Source organism: Struthio camelus, chromosome 1 (genome assembly GCF_040807025.1).
Source record: "Struthio camelus isolate bStrCam1 chromosome 1, bStrCam1.hap1, whole genome shotgun sequence".
NCBI classification, from domain to species: Eukaryota; Metazoa; Chordata; class Aves; order Struthioniformes; family Struthionidae; genus Struthio; species Struthio camelus.
Window position 1 is genome coordinate 35,364,885 of NC_090942.1, and position 19,308 is coordinate 35,384,192.

A 19,308-nucleotide genomic window follows, 5' to 3' on the forward strand; every position below is an offset into this window, starting at 1 on the left:
TTTCAACATAAAAGCATTCCTTTCTGTTGTTGTTGTATTTTTCAAAGAGATTATCTAGAACAAGCCTGCAATGGTAGTAAGTTCCACTAACTGCAAAGAAAATTTTGTACAAGTGCACAAGTGTACATCTGCTTTCCCACCTTTGCTGTACTATTTATCATTTATTTTTACATATAAGACATTAAATTTATAATTAAATGCTGTAGAACTGATGACTAACCACTCATGAACTATACCAAGTAATAGTGTCTTTAAAAAGAACTAGCACACTAAAGAGTATTAAAAAATTTTTAAATTATTATTCAGTAAGAAGAGGTAGGACTAATATCTTGCTGAGTAAATGCCCCTTGTTAACGAGTACATTTGTCACAGCAAGCTGTGCAAACAGTGAAGTCTTCAGCCCAACATATGCACTTAACTCCAACACTTGTAACATTTGTTATTAAAAAAAGGTTCTGATGAATGTCACTAAAATTCTGTCACTAAGTTTCTGGCTGCTTCTACTCTATCAAACGCTCATCCTGTAATCCTTGTGTTTATTTTCAGATTACACCTAAATTACACAGTACTATCGGCATTCTTAAGAAAGAGTGTATTTACTGTCTTCTCTAGCTCATTTAAGAGACTGCATGTTCTGAAAACATAGGCACACATATACACAGAATAACACTACCTTCAGTTTCCAAGGATTTACAGTGTACTATTTAATGTAAGTCACATTCAGTTAGTGATACTAGTTACTCTAATCAAAATGTAATGTTGCCACAATTCAAGAGAAACAAACAGAAATGAAAATGGAAATGAGCAAGAATATTTCACCCACCACAAAGCAAAAGCAGAGGTAGAGGCACACTGACAAGAGCAATCGTGGCCTGCTCTCTGGACAGCAGCAGTTGGACAAATAGGTAGTAAGTATAAAATTAATATTAAAGATTCGGGGGAAAAAAATGAAACTATAACACAGAGATACAGCTATTAGGAAAGAAAATTAATTTCACGCAGTTATGCCCTTTTTTTTTAAACATTGAATAGTGACAATTCAATTACTGCATCTGCACTGTCTGCAGGAATGCTGACTCCACACGTAACATTTACACAACAAAATTCATTGTATATATTAACTTTATAAACAGTTTATAGTCATACAGATTTTATTGTACATTTTGAATGAATTCAATTTGCAATTACAGGTACTATACAGAGATCAATAAGAGAATTTTTTTACAGTAAGATTTTTTTTTCATTCTTTTAACCTACATTTAATCTATGACTCTTTAATATGCAATAAGAAGAGATATTTCATAACTCTATTATCACAGTAATTTTGGTATATTAAATCATTATTAGCACTTTTACCATAAATAGGTCCATCAGCTTTGTTTAGAACCATTAAAATGCATGCTGATTAAGTCTGATAAATTAGGGGGAAAAAAGTCTTAATTTCACTAGTCCTTTCTCTACCCCCAAAGGGGGAGGAAGCCCTGTCAACATAAAAATAATAAGAGCAGTAGTATAATACAAACATTAGCTTCATAATCTTATCATAGGGAATCTAAAACTATTTCAGCTATAAGCTGAAGAGCCAAGCTACAGGAATCAAGACATCGTTAATGTAAAACAGTAATTATTATCAAGCTGGCATCACAAGATTAGAGCTCAATACAGACATTTTGTACCTTGGTGCTGGATAGAGTTACTTGAAGCATCAGCCTAATAGCCGGTTTATTCATAAGGCACGCACTAAAATGAAACAAACAGTAATTAAGTGCTGACAGTGACCTAGTTAGCTACACGAGGCGCTAGATCGTCTTGTCATTCAGCACAGGTTCGCCAGAAACCTGCAGACACGGTCCCGTCCGCCCGGGCTGCGCAGGAGGGCGAGCGCGGCCAACAGCGCCTCTTCCCCGCGCAGCCCCGGGCTCTCGCTCCCGCCGCACCGCGGCCCGGCCCGGCCCGGCAGCTCCCGCCGCATCCGCGGCCCCCGGAGCCGAGCGAGCAGGGCCCCGGCGAGCAGCGAAGCCGGCGCGGGCAGCCCAAGGGCCGCCTGCCTTCCCCTCCCCCCGCGCCGGAGCACCGGCAGCTCTGCACTGGGATAACGCAGCCTCTGACTCGCTCGCTGCTCGCGTCCCCCCTTCACCTCCCTCTTCTCCCTCCCCCAACGCGCACACTTTATAGAAAGTCTCCTCTCGGCGGCGGGAGGGCGGTGAAATCCTTCGCTCTCCTCCCTCCGCTCTCTGTAACGCGAACGAGCCGCCGCCTTCTGTTCCTCAGCCTTGGCCAAGTCGGCGTTTTGTTGACAGGCTCTGCCGGGCACAAAATGGGGCTGCCGCTTCCATGGGCGCCGCCATTTTGTGAGGAGCCGCTGCGCTAGCTGTAGCCGCAGCCTCAGTAGCGGCGGCAACGGCAGCCCAGGCGCGCCGGAGCGGCGGCCGGGGTCTGTGTAATGGTTGAATAAAGTGACCCCCTCTAGGGAATCCCCAGCTGACAGTTACGTAAGGGACCGTGCGCAATTGCTGTGCTTAGCATGGAAACCCACCTAGCCTTGCTACGCAATTTGCCTATCCGCCCCTCTGCCTCCCACCCCCCCGTCCGCACGGCGGACGGGCAGAGTGACTCACCTCTGCCAACTGCCCCTCGCCCAGGGGAGGGACACCCCCCCCCCCCGCTTTTAAGTAATTTTAAGGCACGATTAAAACCACCGCCCTCTTGCCGAGGCAGGTTTCGCTGTGTATGTGTGGACGAGAGATGTTAAGCCCTCAGTCGCTTATTTGTTTTAAACCTCTCTCATTCATATTATCCTGGCTTTGGGAGTCTTATACACGCTACTGCTGAAATAGCAGAAACTCCGAGTGCCAGAGCCAGGAGCTGCAGATCAGAATCTATTGCTGGTCTAATTTAAGAAAGGGGCTCTTAATGCAATAGTGAACAGACACTCTGCGTTTCTTACGCTGAAACGCACACACCACCACTCCAGCCACACAGAGAGGGCGACTTTCAATACTGCCTGAGTATTAATTTGAAACTGAGGGATTTCTTTGCCTCCTCCCCCCACGATGAGTGTGACCTGAGGGCAAATCTTACCAAGCATCTTACTATATCTCCCTGTCTCTATGGCTATAGTCAAGCTGAAACAGCATTCAAGTCGAAAGGAGAAAAATCTTATTTGAAAAAATGTTTTATTTCCTGAACTAAGTTCGTACATGCAGTAGAAAGGAATTATAGTTTTCCTCTAACTGCTCACTTGGGGCCGTAATGTGCCATTGATTTTAAAACACAGCTCCTTACTGACTTTAATGAGGAGTTCTGCTTAAAGAAAACTGAAGGCCCTGCTACAGCCTTGGATTTCAGCACATTGGTTGTGAGGGACAAATGTTTCTCTGGAGTCCCTTAAACTGGAACAAGTGCTCACCTGCCGCTCTGTTTACTCGTAAGGAAAGGACAGGTGCCCACCTGGATCACCACTTGCTTTACATGAGGAGCAAATTTTAGAGAGGAGGCACCATCTGCTGCGGACACCCTTTCCGGCTCCTGTTCCTGTTGGCTCCAAGCGGAGCGGGTTTCCAGCACAGCCGGAGTGCAGGTATTCTCCTGGGCTCCCATGTGTTGAATATATGCATTTTACAAGTATTTACAAATACCGTACAGATCATATGCAAAGGGGAAGATGGCCTGCAGTGCCCCTTTTGGCAAGTGCCTGTTTAGGGCGAGGGACAAGACCTTCCTCCTCCTTCAGCATTATGCCCTATGTTCCATTCATTGACATACAGAAACGTATATGTGGCCTAGATTCAGTACAGCAGTCCTAAAGTTCTTTAATTACAGGCCACAATATCTGCAAGAGAAAGAAAAAAAAATGTGTATTTTATGGAGCAAGCCAGAGTTCAGTTTCCTGCTGGCATACCTATCCAGATCATCCCTCGCTTGGGAAAGTACTCCGTGTTCTTCTTTGGGAAGTTTTAAATGTCTCACATCTTTAAATTAGGGGTTGCTGCTCTCCTTCCAACACGGCAGTTAACCCCCTGTCGGATCTGGGGAGATTTCCTGCCCTTTGAAACACCTCGGGCTGGGGGACTCAAAAAGTTTTTCAAAAGTCAAAATCCACCAGTGCCCCCTTCAGTTGTTGTTTTCCCTCCCCTTGAACTCGCTGCGTTTGATTTAGTCCAATTAAAATATTCGGCTCAGCTCTCCAAATCCACCCTTTCTGCTCCCCCCCCCCCCCGCGAAGTAAGTAAGGGGAGTGAAGTCGTTCTGTGAAAGCCTGGGAAGAAAGGAACATTTCCCCTGCCCCTAACCCTGGAACAACCGGTAGTAGCCGTTTTTTCCCTTCCCTCTTCTCCTTCTCCCTTTTCTCTTTCCGCCCGGCTTTGTGTGAAGTTTGCGGCACATTGCAGATGAGCCCTTAGCGGCGAGAGGAGCCTATTGTTCCCCGCCAGGAACTGCTTGCTGGGGCTGTGCTGGCTTTTGCCTTTAGAGCTGCCTTTTGCAGTACCGCGACCAGCCTCTGGGGTCCGCTGTGTTGCGCTCTCGTCCAGGCAGAAGCACGGCGGCCTCAGATCTTTTTGTCTGAGAGAGAAGAGAAGTGAATCCCGCTGCCGCCGCCACCGCCGCCGCCGCTGCTGCCGTAGCCGTACAGTGTGTGTGTGTGAGAGAGCGAGCGAGGGAGCGAGCGAGGGAGAGGGAGGCTGCATGGAGCCGCGTCTGTAACACACACACACTGTCAATACCTCACTCCGGCTCCCCCCCCCCCACCCCACCACAACAGTAACCCAATTCATTGTGTGATCCAGCAGCACCATGTTGAGTCTCATGTGCAGGCTGGATCGGTTGGGTTTGTGGTGCTGAGAGAGGCAGCAGCAGCAGGAGGAGGAATTACTGAGAGGTGCCCCTCTCCCTCCCTGTCTCTCTGCCTGTGTGTTGTGTGGAGACAGGACTCGCAATTACCACACTCTCTGGGCTCCCTTATTCCTTTTAAACTTTTTTTTAAACAAGCCCCTCTCCATGGCTGATCCCCGGCCGAGCACGGGCACCTGGGTCTCTTAAAGACAAGGAGGAGCCGGGGATTGTTGTTGTTGTTGTCGGTCGTTTTTTTTTTTTTTTAAATTGGATTTTTTTTTTAAGAAAACCTTTTTTAATACAAAAATGGCAAATTCGACGGGTAAAAACCAAGCAGACCAGCGGAGAAAGGGACTCGCTTTCCTGGACGAGCTGCGGCAGTTTCACCACAGCAGAGGGTGAGGAAAATGGGGAGATGGAACGGGAGGGGGGGAGGCTTTTAAACGGACTAGATCCAACTTCCAGCCCCTTCCCTGAAGGACACGGCAGCCCCAGCGAGGGGAGAAAAGGGGGCAGAGCTGACAAGTTGTGGTGTTTTGTGTGTATCTCCTTTGGCAGGTCTCCTTTTAAGAAGATCCCTGTGGTGGGTGGGAAGGAGCTGGATCTTCACGCTCTCTACACCAGAGTCACCACTTTAGGCGGATTTGGGAAGGTGAGTGGAAGTTTTAATTTGGGTTTCCCTCCCACTAACCTCTTCCCAAAAGTCTCCTCTGACCCCCGGGGGCGGCGGGGGGAGCTGGGGTGGCCGGGAACCGTGCTATTTAAAGCCGGTAAGAGAAGGTGGGGGGTGGAAGAAGGAAGCAAGCAGACAGGCAGGTTGGTGGCTTGGCCTTGTTGGTGGAGCGATGAAGGGGGGATCCGCGGGGGTATAGTGTACGCACGGTGTGTGCTCCCTGCCCTCCTTCGGAGCCCCTTTCCCTTCCCCCCCTTCCCCGCCAGCGGGCGAGGAGCGAGCAGAGTGTGTGGGTCCGTCAGAGGCAGTTTCTTTCGCTTGCGATTGCAGCTCCGTGTGTGTGTCTCTCTCTCACACACAGGGAGAGACAGAGAGGAGAGAGTCTGAGTGCAGTTTTAGTGCAACTCAAAATTAGCGGGCATGTTTAACATCGATAATCGGCACAGAGCATGGGCTAGGAAATGATCCTCGCAGCCGGGGGGGACCCGGCGCTGCCCTCCGAGCCCTTCCCCGAGAAAAATAACAAAAGGGGCACCCAAGACGGTGTGTAATCAAATAGCCATCTTTAGGCTTCAAGGCTAGGGACAGAAATGTAGGCCTCAAAAGAAAGGCCTCTCTGTGTCTGTGGATCTGTCTTGGGGGGGCTCATCGGGACGGCTCCCCCGCTCCCCTGCACCCCGGAGGCCAGGGGGCGCCCCCTCCAAGACTTTCGTGGATTATTTTAAACTTCTTTGGGTTTTTAACGGACCGCGTTAGGATTTAAAAGGGGGCGACAGAGGGACTCCCGATTGGTTATTGTCCAGGCAGTAAAAACAAAAACAAACAAACCCCAAAACAATACAGCCCTCCCGGCCGTTCCCCCCGATTTTTTTTCTTTTTTTCTTTTTTTCTTTTTAATGCCGGTGGGAAGCAGGATTATAGCTGAAGGAAGAATATTAGCGACTGTCAGTAAGAAATGCAGTCCTACGGCCCATATACATTCACGTTTGTATTTTTCTCTCTATTTATCTATTTGCTTCGTGGAAGCTTGTGCTTCTTCGTGGTGTTCACTGTCAACGACGTTTTTATGTGTATGTTGTGTATCTCGGTCTGTGTGTTGTTTTTGACAGGTATCTGAGAAGAATCAGTGGGGAGAAATTGTAGACGAGTTTAACTTTCCCAGAAGTTGTTCTAACGCTGCCTTCGCTTTAAAACAGTATTACTTGCGGTAAGTGCTATCAAGCTCTTGCAGTAGTATTATTGAGTATGGGATTATATTTAGTTTTCAATGTGTGCAGCAATAAAAAGACTGCTACTCTTGAAAAATGCAATAAAATAAAACAGAAAGAACTTCTAATTTCTTACTGGTCTGGTGCAGTGATCAGTTAAAGCAATTCTGTTTTGCAGTTGTTATATTTGTATTTTACATTTGTAAGGCTTAAACTTTCAAGGGATCCCAAGTCTATAAACAATATATGTCAGAGCCATTTTTACTGATTATTTTAGAACGGCAGTACTAAAGGACAGTTACTAGGAGATCATACTAATGTAGTTACTGAAACTTAGTTTAATTTTGGAGCAGTGAAACGTGTTCATATATGTAAACTTGTTTACTACTCTGTGGGATTAGACATTGAATGAAAGTGCATCTGTAGGAAGACAGACTGCTTTGGATAAATCATATTGTTATCAATTTCTGGTAGCATATGTCACTTCTGGGTTTTGAGTACAAGGAGCTAAATAATATATATTTTTTTCTGTTACTTAAAAATACCAGATTTCTGCAATTTTTAAAATTACATTCCTTAAAGTCACACAAATTATATTTTAATGTAGCATGGAGTTTATATTGAATATTTTAAATAACTATATGTGTTACTGTTAAGTTACTAAATTATTTTTTAGAAATTAATTTTGATTAACTTTGGGTGATTATTGTCTGAAAGATTTTACAACTAATTGTTGTATATACGGGGGTTTTTTTAGATGCTATATACAAATAATTTAATTTAGAATGAAGCTTTATGTACATTGTTTAAGGAATCCAATTTTATGTTTCTGAATTGTATATGTGATTTTTTTATTGCAGTCAATGATAAAATAGATATGCAGCATGTACAAAAGATGTATGGGCTTTTGGACTTGTGTTTTGGTGGTCTGAATACACACAAGCTGTCTCAGGTTTGGCCTTCTGAATTAGGAAATGCAGTAATTGTACAGGTGCACTTTCTATTGGTTGTCCTAGATTGACTTCCAGCTTGAAGCTGTAGAGTTCACAGCACTGTAGAGCAGTTATTGAGTTACAATGAAGTCTGGAAAATCTTAGTCAAATACCTGTAGTTACTGAATCTTTGTTTTTTGGTGATGCCATGTGATTTCTTTAATATTCGGACTAAGAAAAGAAATTACCATAGTTAGTAGCTTTAACAAAGTTTATGATTGCTAGTAGGCCTAGGAATGAAGTGGGAAGCTCGGTTTAGGATGTCTTGGGATTCTCTGTTTATTTTCTTTCTGTGATATGTATGTGTATGGAGGGTATTGTGAAAGATATATTGGATTGTAGAAAGTAGTTTTTGCTTTTTTGAGTTTTTCTGTTGGACTATGTAGTCTGTAACTTGACTAGATTTTACATGGAATTTGCAAAACAGTAGATTTTTTTTTGTTTTTACCCCTTCTTTTTTATTTCTGTATTTTAAAAATATTCTACTACTTTCTGCAGTAGAAGGTCATATCATTTGTGTTTCATATGCATTATGAATGTGTTTATATGTTGTGATGCTTCACACAAAATAATGCTAACAGCCATCTAATGACCATCTATTTTAAATAAGATATTACTTTTCAATTTTGAATTGGACCTACAAACATTTTATTGTTAGCATGCTGATATTGACAGATTATTAAAAATACAGTTCTAAAAACATGTATAAATGAGTACATAAGAATAATTGAAAGTTTTAAAAGTTGATGTGGAATTTAGAAAGAAAACATGATAAACAGTTAAGATGAATCTTTTAAAAATGCCTGCTTTCTATAATCTCAGTGATTCAGGCAGGCCATTCTGAAATAAACTGTCAAGGTGGTTTGGCTTTTTTTTGCTGTTGTTGTTGGGCTTTTTTTTCTTTTGAATTACTGCTTTACTCACTGTTGCTTCTAATATAAGTTGGATGTGAAGTGTTTCTCAGCTGAGTTCTCCTCTCTCCATATGCAATAATGAGAGACTGTCTCCCTCTCTCTCTCTCTGTCTCTCTCTGTATGTGTGTGTATATATGTACACATGCGCATAGTTTTATATAAATCTGCTAGATTAACATTAATTTAGCTTTAACATATAAAGTATGTTGGGGATGGTTGGTTAGAGGAAAAGAGGGAAAAAAATGCTCTAATGATGAATTTTTAGAAGGATTTTGTGTATCTGTGTTGGAGAACATAACTTGAGGTTTCCTATAGAACTAGATTTTCATGAACTGCTGGGCAATTAGCCTTGGAAAAAAATGTTCCTGTTAGGAGTCTCAAGTATGACTATAATCTTGGCCTCACTATTGTAATAACTTTGCAAACAAAGCCAAACAAATTGAGGCCTATTAACTTTAATATAAATTTTTATCCGATCATGCATTGTATCCTTGTCCTGTAAAGTGAGGGGCCTGCATGACAGATGAAATCCTGTTGAATTCAGAGGGATTGAGTGGTGCACACCTACATGAATACATTTGCAGATTTGGATCCGTGATAGTTTGTGATGATAGAAAGTTGCTTTTTTCCATGAAACAGCCGGCTTACCATATTGGCTGAGATAAGATCTCAAACTACATGGACCACTTTCTTGTTTCGCTATGTTATCTTTAATAACACAGTCACTTTGACTTAAAATTCCTGGTTAAATAATTTATGAAGCTGAATGATTTGTGTGATGCTAGTAGTCCTGTTGGTTAAATGAGGCTGAATGTTCTGCAAAACAACCGTCTTATTACTGGGCAGTTATGAGGTGCATCTTCTTTTTTGTTTAAATAACTTTTTCATTTTGATTGTTGCGGAATTATGCTGGATCTCTTTGGTATGTTAGTCTTCATTAAAGATGTAAATTTTAAAAATTTCTGATATAATTCTGATAGTTTATACATAGATGATAATTGAATATATGATAGGCAAATCTCATCTGCCCCTTCTCCATTACACTACCCTCTTTTCTCTCACAGAAAAAGTTATCTGTAATAGGGAAAGTCTCAGCCATTCAAAGTTTGTGCTTGCATTGCTTTGAGCTATCTGACAGGTAATGTAATTTATGCACTGTGGTTCTTAGTGAGCAGTCAAAAGCCACAGCGCCGATAACCATTGATAGGCCATACTTGTTAATGTAGTTCTGTAGGTAATTCACTTGGATGTAGTGCAAATTAGATGTTTCATCTCAGCTGAGGTGAATTAGTCAAGCATTTTCCAAATATTTAAAGATTATTTTACAATGTTAATAAAAATACTTAGTATGGAGTAATAAATGTAAAAGCATGCCTACGTTACCAATATTCACATTTTTGTTAATTGGTAAATATGTAGTAGGTGAAAGGGAAGTTAACATGAAATATATTCTGTTTTTCATGTTCATGACTGATTGGGTTGCAGTCCTATGAAAAATTGGTCTGATGTGACCTCATATGTTGGTATGAAGTTCCGTTGGTTCTCATGTAAGCATAAGTGATGCATTTATTTCTTTTATGGGTCTTCATCTGCTCTGTGGGCATGAGGGACTTTATTAACTAAATGTGCAAATGAAGCATGGCTAAGCAAATAAAAAATCAGTTTACTTTTTGATTATATTTATATGCTTTAAGATAAATTATGAGAAAGGAATAATAGACTAAGTGTCAGGTAGCATAAGTTTAATTCTCAATTCTGCAAAGAATTTCTGGAAGATAGGAAGCAAGTGTGTGTTGTAAGCTGATGAAGGCAGCAGAAGTGGGTTATACTAGTTAAAAGTGAGTAAGAATTTGCTTTTGTAACTATTGGAGAGCCAAGGGAAAGCAGAAGTAGAGAGAAAACAGGTCCATTTATAAATGAGAAGGGGAATAAAGTTATTATGAAGAAGGCCATTATGCTGACCTTCCTAAAATTATATATGTTATAGGATGAAGAAGTGTGAGCGATTAAAAATCAGGACCATATGAAATAGTTACTGACAAGAAATAGAGAGGGTACTTGAAAAATATGAAGATACTTGTAAGTCATTTGACTTTTAAGATGCCACTAAGAAATAGAATAATAGTACTGATTTCCAAAAAATAAGCCTGAGCTGAAGAATTAGATAAACTTATGGGGGTTCTAACTACTGTTTCTATTAAAATAATGGACCAAATATTGAAACAAGAATAAGCAGCTTGGAATTTTACAAACAAAACTACCTTTTTAAAAAAAGGTCTTTGTTGTTCTTGTTTAGTGTTTAAAATTAGGATCTGATACTGCAAGAGCATCTGCATGTAGTTCAATGAGTATGGATGAGTACAGGACTGACTTGCCTGCCAGATCTGACTGCAGGATCAAGGCCCTAATGGACGAAGGGAAAGTTGTAGCTGTATTAGTATTTTACATATTTTACTAAAATTCAAATACGTCTCTAAATTGCTCATTGTTATTTTGTTTATGTATATGGATAATCATCTGAATGAAAAGTCAGATGGAGGACCATAATCAAAAATAGAAGAAAGTATGTAGAATACATTTGGTGAGTCACTGCAGTTTTAGGGGCTAAAAGAATAACATCAGCGCTTACGTACGCATATAGTGATACAAGTTTAGCCATTTTGGGCATACCTAATGTCTGCATTGGTGAACTTTATGAGAAAGTAAATAGCACCCTGGTGACATTAGTGAATGATGATAAACTGGGAAGAGTTACAAACAGAAGTGAGGGCAGAAAAATAAAAAACAGTTATCTAAAGAAATTTAGACACATTGTTGGAGAATACAGATGAGATTTAGTATGGAAAATGCAAGCTAAAACATTTGAGGGACGGTAATCCAAAACAGGTATTCATTGTGAGGGAATAACCTGGAAAGCAGTATTGCTGAAAAGGGATAGATAGGAGTGATACTATGGGCCTGATAATCCTGTCAGTTGTCTACACCAGACCCTCTTTCATATGAAAAGTATCTGTGCATGCTTCTGACAGGAAGAACAGGCACCAATTTGCAATATGCTATATAGACTGAGTTTAGGTTGCATCCACAGTGATGTTGAAAAAAGTGGAGATTAATTTTTATGTAAGATTGTGTGATTGTATTTGGTTTTACTTTCAGCACCTTTGCAACAGGTGGGGCAGTTTGAGGTAAGTTTGGAGAAGAGCAACAAAATGTTTAAAAGGCTGAAGGGACTGATTTGTTAACAAAAAATAGTGGGAGGGAAATAAGTATATTTTGCTTGGCTAAATGAGTATTTTGAGTGAAAAAAGGGACATGATAAGCATTTTGAAGGCTCTCAGTACTTAAAAGCGAGATGAATTTAAATAAAATAGGGGGCTATAAACTGAGGGAGAAAATTCACAGCAGATAGCAGCAAAAAGAAAAGATAAGATTAAGATGTACCTATTCAACTACTGAACAGCATGCCAAGCAGAGTAGGGGAAACCCACACCATGGGTCATTCAAAACTAACCTGGTCAGGACCCTAATACGTGTGCAATAGGTAGCGAGCTAGGACTGGCAGAGAAATGGACCAAATGACTTTACAGGTTCTCTTGATCCTCGAATGACGCTGTAATGAGGGCTTTCATCTTGCATAGCTGCAGATGTTTATTGTGACACTACAGACTTCACCGTAGAAAACTGTTGCACTTAATTTTGTCACAAATCCTGTAGTCATTGGCAGGATGGAAAACAAATGTATGGATGACATTTTTATGATCTCTTTTTTTAAATTATTTTTTTCCCTCTCAAGATAAGAACTGTAATGTGTGTTTCAGTCGGACATCTGAGACCTTTTTTTTTTTTTTTAAGGCTTAAGTGAATACTTATGTAGTTGGAGGGGGCATTTTGTTTTAGTTATACTGTAATAATATAATTGACATATTTGCAATCAAGGCTAGTTAGTGTTCAAGCTGTAAAGGTTTATTTTGGGGGATTAAATATATTTGTTGTCAAAAATCTCAAAATATCTCTCAATATGAGTTATTTATTTGGATGAATGTTGTCGTCTTGCCAGAGTGGCTGGGAACCTACTCAAAAGTTAATGCAACTTTTATACTGTGAAATTTGCATTAGGCCTTTTCTAAAGAGCGCAGCAGGTGAAAAGGAACATAGCTGCCACAGAATTGCTCTTTCTTAGAGTTATGTGGTGATACCATGCAGATGAGTTTGGCCTCTGTCGAGTTTCTGAGCTTTTCCTTCTGAGGGCAAACTCCTCTCTTAATGATGAAAAATGCAGTGAAAAATTAGTGAGGTATGTGTTAACACTTTCTCTTCCTGATTACTTTCCTGCAGGCCTTTTGTTAGAAATGATGACCTAGATTAATTACTGCTGCTAAGCTGAAATACATTGGTCTATTTGGAGGCTGGGGAGAGGAGGAGGAGGCAGGGAATGTTATACTTCAGTTTTAATACAGAATTGTAATTGTTTGACTTGTAAGTTTATGTTGTAAGTGGCATTTAGAGAGATGTCAGAACTAGTAACCTAAAAAGAATAGGTTTCTGGAAGCACTATAGTAACTGTTGATGACTTTAAGACCTACTGAATCTTCTAATAATTGGTGGAAAGTTTATATTAAGACCGTTTTCTAATCTTGAACTGAAATAATATCCAAATTAATTTATACTTTATTAATAGCTGTGGTAACCTCTTAAGTTTGAAAAAATGGTCAGCACTTCACAGCAGGGTCAAGAATATGTGTGGATTACAGTGGTATTGCATCTTCCCTAGTAAAGTGGAATAAGCCTGGGCTAGGAAGAGGAGTTGCAGCCTTCTTCAGCCTTCTTTCTTTTACAGCTAATATATTTTAATTACCTTGTTTATTTGCAGCTAAACCTCAATAGATAAGACTTTCATACTCTCTCCCTTCCTGTCCCCTTCCCCGCTTTCCTCAACAGTGAAACAGAGAAGTATAATTTGTTCTCTTTTACGGGTGAGGTACTAGAGATGTATAGAGGTTCAGCCCATTACTATGAGAGTGTACGTCAAATGGGAGTGAAATCCAAATATAGTAAAGCCTTCTTTTATAGTGCTAGAATCCAGTTCTGTCAGGCAAATTTCTTCTTCGTGAGTCTTAGTTAAACCATCCATAAAAGGGGGCTATTACTATTTGCCATCTTTTTAAATTCCTCTTTAATCAATAGCTGAGGGAACGCTGTTTGAAAAATAAAACAGGATAGTGTTGTAACCTGTGATTTGTAAAACTTTAAAAACGAGGTATGTGACAGATCGTGAGGATGGATTGTTCATATTTTGCTTTGTTTTGTTTTTGAAATGTTTGTTTAACAGAGTGTCAAAGTGGTGTCTTTCAGTTCAAATGGAGCTCCTTAGAGTAACTGTAGTATCAGTCCACGTTGTCAGAAGATACATAGTTCACAGAGGGAATTGGGTATAGGCCAGAGATCCCATGAAAATCTTGCTTCTGGTTATCAGTCTGATACGTGCTTATTTTGCGGCCTTAGTTAAATCATTTGCCATCTTTTTATTCATATTTATAAAGTGCATATACTGATGTTTGTTTACCTATCTCAGAGAAGTGTGAGACTGTAAGCTTTTTAATGCAGGGATTGTTTCTCTTCGTGCTTCTGTGTCATGTCTTAAATATTTGAAAATGAATATAAATTAGGAATATATGAGGAGAAGAAAACTATTCGTAATCTGTTTGCCCTCTGCAGAGTGGAGAAGCAGAGAATATAACATAGATGAGAGGAAGAACAATCTGTATTCCTTAGGGAATAGATAAACTTGGGATACCTGAGCAGAGAAATATTGGAATGGTTGGAAGAAAGAAGCTTATCTTAAGGAAGGATAATAAAACAGCAAGATGGTACCCAGAGTAGTGAGCTTAGGCTTCGTCTGAGGTACTAGATTAGTGAGCTAGGTAGGTATCAGATCTAAAATGCAGTCTCCTTGGAGCAATGAGTTCAAGTCTAAGACCCAAATGAGCTCTTTAGCAACAAAGTAGTAACACTGAGTTTTCTACTTTTCGTTGTCATATCTTTAAACTGAAAGTGCATGAATTTATTGTAGCTCAAGATAAATCGGAACAAGCCAACTGTGCTATAAGAGGGATTGTGTGCCATTGTGATTATAACTGAATGGAGTTCTGTTGAATGATGCACTGGAGCATGTTTCTCTTCAACAGTGAACCGTGTTCATATTATTCCCCCTTTTTATTGCTGTGGGAGGGGCAACTATTGAGGTGGGTTTTTAGAATAATTTACAGCCTTAGTTGTCAATCCATAGCTTCCTCAAATACACACACCGTCCTATTTAGTAACATGATCGTTGTGATTCAGAGAGACCTTTTCTGTCACAGTGTTTGCTGGAGATTTTGTATGTTTGTTTGCTTGAAGTTTAGATGGGTCATACTTACGGCTGTATGTATTTCTCCACTGTTACATACTGTGACGTCTGCTAGTTGGCCTCTGCCTTCCAGTCCAAAGGTTGCTGTGCTTCCATGATAATCCAGGTATAGAGATTCTCAACTCTTAAGTCACTAAGGCATATGACTAACTCTAAGTGAGTCGCTCTCTTAAAGTTCTTTTGAGAAGTGTTTTATAATAATGTTATAATGATGTGTATTATTGGGACATGATGTGTTGGGGTAACTTTTCTTTTAGGATACCCCCCAGGGATGATGATAATTTCATTTGGGGGGCAAAGGGGAATAAATTTAGTATGTTCTGAGTATGTTTAGTATCTGTAGTATGTTAGCAATGATTATGATATAGAATATATGTGATTGTGAACTGTGTGGTTTTTTTTAAACTATATTAGTGTTTTTAAAAAAAAACTTGGGAAAAAAATTAAGAACAATACTTTCCTTGCACAATTCCTTTTGCTCAAGAGTATCTGGGTTCTAGTGACCTCGATTAAATGTTGTAGAATGCAGGCAGTGACCAGGTAAACAGTTCTGAGTTACAGAATTTACATGTGTTCTTTGTAATTTCGGGGAAGATAGTAGAGCTTTGGAATACTGGAGGTTGCAGAGCTGTTTCTTGAATACTTTTCTCTCCCCAGTACCATCTATGAAAACCTAGGAAAATTTACATTAAAAATAACACAGACTGTGTTCATATAATGCTACAGTTGCATAGTAAATACCTGAAAAAGTCAGAATTGACCTAATTTAAGTCTGAATATACAACCTTATCTTTGTCTCTAGAGTATATACTTTATAATAGAGCCTTGTGCTCTCTGTGGTAAATGGGAGTAAGTTCCATGGTAATATTAATCTGTTGTATTGCTGTGAGATACTCTCCATTCTCCCATAAATACACATGATTTTGGCTAGTAGTTTAATGTGGCAGTTGATTACTCCTAATATTGGTTATTTCTGAGGATTTCTGGGCATCCTTTCCCCACTGCCTTGGCTTCTATGGTGTTTCCCACTTGGGACAATCAGAAAATCCTTTCCTGTGCGTATGTGCTGAGGGGGAATAATCCTTGTTGGTATACTATTTACCCAGCTTTCCTGTCTCGCATGTCTTTTTGCCTCTTGTTCTCTGCTAATCATCACCTTCTCAGTATTTGGCTACAAGCTGGGATTCAGCTACTGTTCCTTGACCCCTTGATCTCTGTATGTATAGACTGCACATGGAACATTTACTGTAATCAAATAAATTTCTAATTATAAAAAAAAATGAAGGCAAGAAAAGGCATATGCAGGTAAAAGGGCAAGAGGACAAAGCACTAAATGTCAGGTGCATAGCAACAGTGAAATACTGAATTTTGCAGCAAAATGGTAATGGAGTCCATGGTATCTGAAAACAGTTCTGCAACTGTGGAACTGTAGAATTCGCAGGATCCAGACCAATATCTAACGGGTATTTCACACATCTGAGAAATGTGCTTTGGGTACTCCAAAGACCCAGTAAGGCACTGCAGCACTGGTGTGCATTTTATTTGTTCTTCCAAGGTCATTTTTGCGGCTTTAATGTGTATAACTATATCTAACTGTGTATTTATATATTTTTTTTCCAGTGAGTTTTGTTTCTGAGCACAATTCTATGCAAAGGCTGAATCCTGTAGCAAATTATTGTGTTTAATTGGGTTTGAAGAAGATATAGGGCCCTAACTATCATATAGCTTGGAATATTTTTACTAAGCGTATTTCTTCAAATGCTTCAAAATACTTTACTTTCTTCAAACTTTGCTAAACTCCTTATTCTATTTAACACCATGTGCTTCTCTGTATACCATGGGGTAATTTATTAGAAAAAAATTACATTAATCAGTGCATATAGAATCATAATAAAAGTATGCAAGATCAGAAAATCAAAATACAATACTAAGTGACAGCAGCTTCTTTGCATTCAGTAATGTTTCATTAATATGTCTTTTAGTCAATATGTTATTACTGAAATATAGCTACATTTCTAGAAATGTGGTTTCTTAGATGAATACAAGATTTTTTTTCTGTTTAGATCTATTATTTTTACATTACCAGTGCACAAATCTTACTTTTTTATAGCAACTTTCATTCCCCTAATAAGCAGTTTAATTGTATTTCAAAGAAAGTTAGTCAAGCTGTTGAAGGAAGTGTGCCTTAAGTAAGGTCAAAGACAAAGCTGACTTAAAAAATAATCTTACTATTCTTGCCGTAAACAAACAGCTCGCTTCTCTAAATGTACTGATACATCTATGTATGGATATTTGTGTGTGATGCGGTTTGAGATGTTAGTTGTCCACAAATTTAAGTGCTTAATAGAAATCAGAAATATACAGTTGGTTTTATGGAGACTTGATGCTTGTATAGATCCACAGCGAGAGCTGAGTTTGCCCATGTAGAATTCTCTTTGGTTCTGCCTAAGCAGAGTCTTATACCTGTTCAGAGTTGGACTGAAATTGGTATCATTCTGTGTCTGTCCTGTAGTCTGTTTGTAAAGTCAAATGTTTAGGATCTGGACCATGTGTGTTAATACAGAACGTGTCTGCTTTAGCAGGGGGAAAAAAAAGAGATCAATAAAGATACAACCAAAACTTCAGATATCAGAATTGGTATAAACTCAATGTTCATTTCTTTAGTTGTCCTCAGGAGGTCTTTGCACGTAAGTAAAAGTTGCAGACTCAAGGGGGGTGTGTGTGTGTGTGTTTTTATTTTTTTAATACTTTCAATAGGATTTGGTTTTATGTGATTATATGACTTCAAGCATTTTTTTAGCCTGCTTGGTGATTTGGTTAAGTCAGGAAAACAAAAGGTATTGAAATTTGGTAAAGAACCAGTTAATTGGAAGAAATGAAAGAACATACTTTTAGCTTTCAAAATCCACTTAAACCCTATGTTACTTATTCAGTATGGAAATACATATTTTTTACACTGATTGGTACATAGAGGTTGACAATCCAAACTTAGCTTAAAAAGTCCATATATTTCATGTAATTATTGGTGCAAAGGTACTCTTTATCATTATTTCTTATGATCATTTCCGAGAAAAGAACTTTTTTAAAAAAATATATAATTTCACCAGTATAGCGTGATCTGTAGTACTGCTATCTTACCGCACTTGCAATAGCAAAATAAATATGATTAAAAGCTTTTTTATATTCTCAAAATAATGATGGAAAGTTATAGTGAAGTAGGCACAGCATAAATATGATTGTCCGCATACCATATAACATACAGCAACAGTATAAACATGCAGGGATGTTAATCTGGTTGCCTTATTGCATGAAACTTTGAAGAGTATGTTTTGCAGAGCTCTGTTGTAGAAGGCTGCGAGGTAGAAATGGTTCTTGGGGCTTTTTTGGCTCAGAGTTTAGTGTTTGCTATGGTTTAGGGGCTCAGAGACTTCCTATATCTCTTAACTTGGCAACCGCTGGTTGTGAAAGTGCACCCCTCCTAGCTAGGCAGCCAGTCAGTCCAAACGTACAGCTTGGAGGCACCAAGGTGCACATGTACTGGTGAGTTGCTGGCCGGTGGGAAGATGCTCCCGCTCTGATTAGTCAGCTGCCAGCTGGGAGTTGCGCTCCAACCCTGCTTCCCATTGGGCCAAATAACACAGCCTACTTCTAAGCCACCCATAGGCTAAAGAAGAGGAAGACAAGGTGTTTGAAGATATTTTAATGAAAGGGGAGAGGGGACCATCTGACCATAGGTGAGTTGAATTGCAAAGGGAATGGATGTGAATGTAGAGAGCTCTGGGTGTATTATTGCACTGGGTGAGAAGGAAGGAATGTAGGAATATTGATGGAGGAAACCCTTTCTTAGGAAGGATGGATGGGGTAGGTATTGCAGAAGGTAAAAGAGGGTTTATGTAATCAAATGCTGGTAAGTTACCATCTTTAATGGCCAACTCCCTCATTTGAATTGTCCACAGGATGTTATTTGACTTATGTCCCAGATGATGGATTACTGCAGAATGAAGGTTGACATAATCTGTAAAGTGCCGAGAGGTCTCTGGACTTGAGTCTTGGACTATCTGCCTTCTGCAGCTTAGTTTTTCTACAGTGAGGTTCTGACTTACTCGTGTAAAACTTCTAGTGGTTCTTCTGAGTGTGTTTGCTTGTGCTATCAATGCTGCATGAACAAATTATTAATTTCAGTTCTGTTAGTTTATCTTTTTCATTAGCACTGAGTTACCATTTTTTATTCTGTTTTTTTAAAATTACAATTACTGTTATTTTTATCATTATGTTAACATAT

The 19,308-nt window shown here is 39.7% G+C and overlaps 1 protein-coding gene and 1 long non-coding RNA gene across 5 annotated transcripts in view; one reads left to right on the forward strand and one right to left on the reverse strand.

The window, feature by feature from the left end:
* Nucleotides 1-2,550, reverse strand: part of LOC104153324 (uncharacterized) — a 41,593-nt gene extending 39,043 nt beyond the window's left edge. Inside the window, exons 1-2 of one of the 4 annotated variants that reach the window (XR_011139466.1) lie at nucleotides 2,167-2,512; nucleotides 1,677-1,740 (exon numbers count right to left, since the gene is read on the reverse strand). This is a non-coding gene — a long non-coding RNA (uncharacterized lncRNA). Of the gene's footprint in view, nucleotides 1-1,676; nucleotides 1,741-2,166 lie in introns of all 4 variants that reach the window. The other 3 variants (XR_011139463.1, XR_011139465.1, XR_011139467.1) reach the window with 3 other exon arrangements.
* A 1,970-nt stretch (nucleotides 2,551-4,520) lies between these two features.
* Nucleotides 4,521-19,308, forward strand: part of ARID2 (AT-rich interaction domain 2) — a 109,275-nt gene continuing 94,487 nt past the window's right edge. Inside the window, exons 1-3 of the mRNA XM_068933922.1 lie at nucleotides 4,521-5,231; nucleotides 5,392-5,485; nucleotides 6,616-6,713. Coding sequence (XP_068790023.1) covers nucleotides 5,140-5,231; nucleotides 5,392-5,485; nucleotides 6,616-6,713 — 284 coding nt within the window. The 5' untranslated portion in view covers nucleotides 4,521-5,139. The remainder of the gene's footprint in view (nucleotides 5,232-5,391; nucleotides 5,486-6,615; nucleotides 6,714-19,308) is intronic.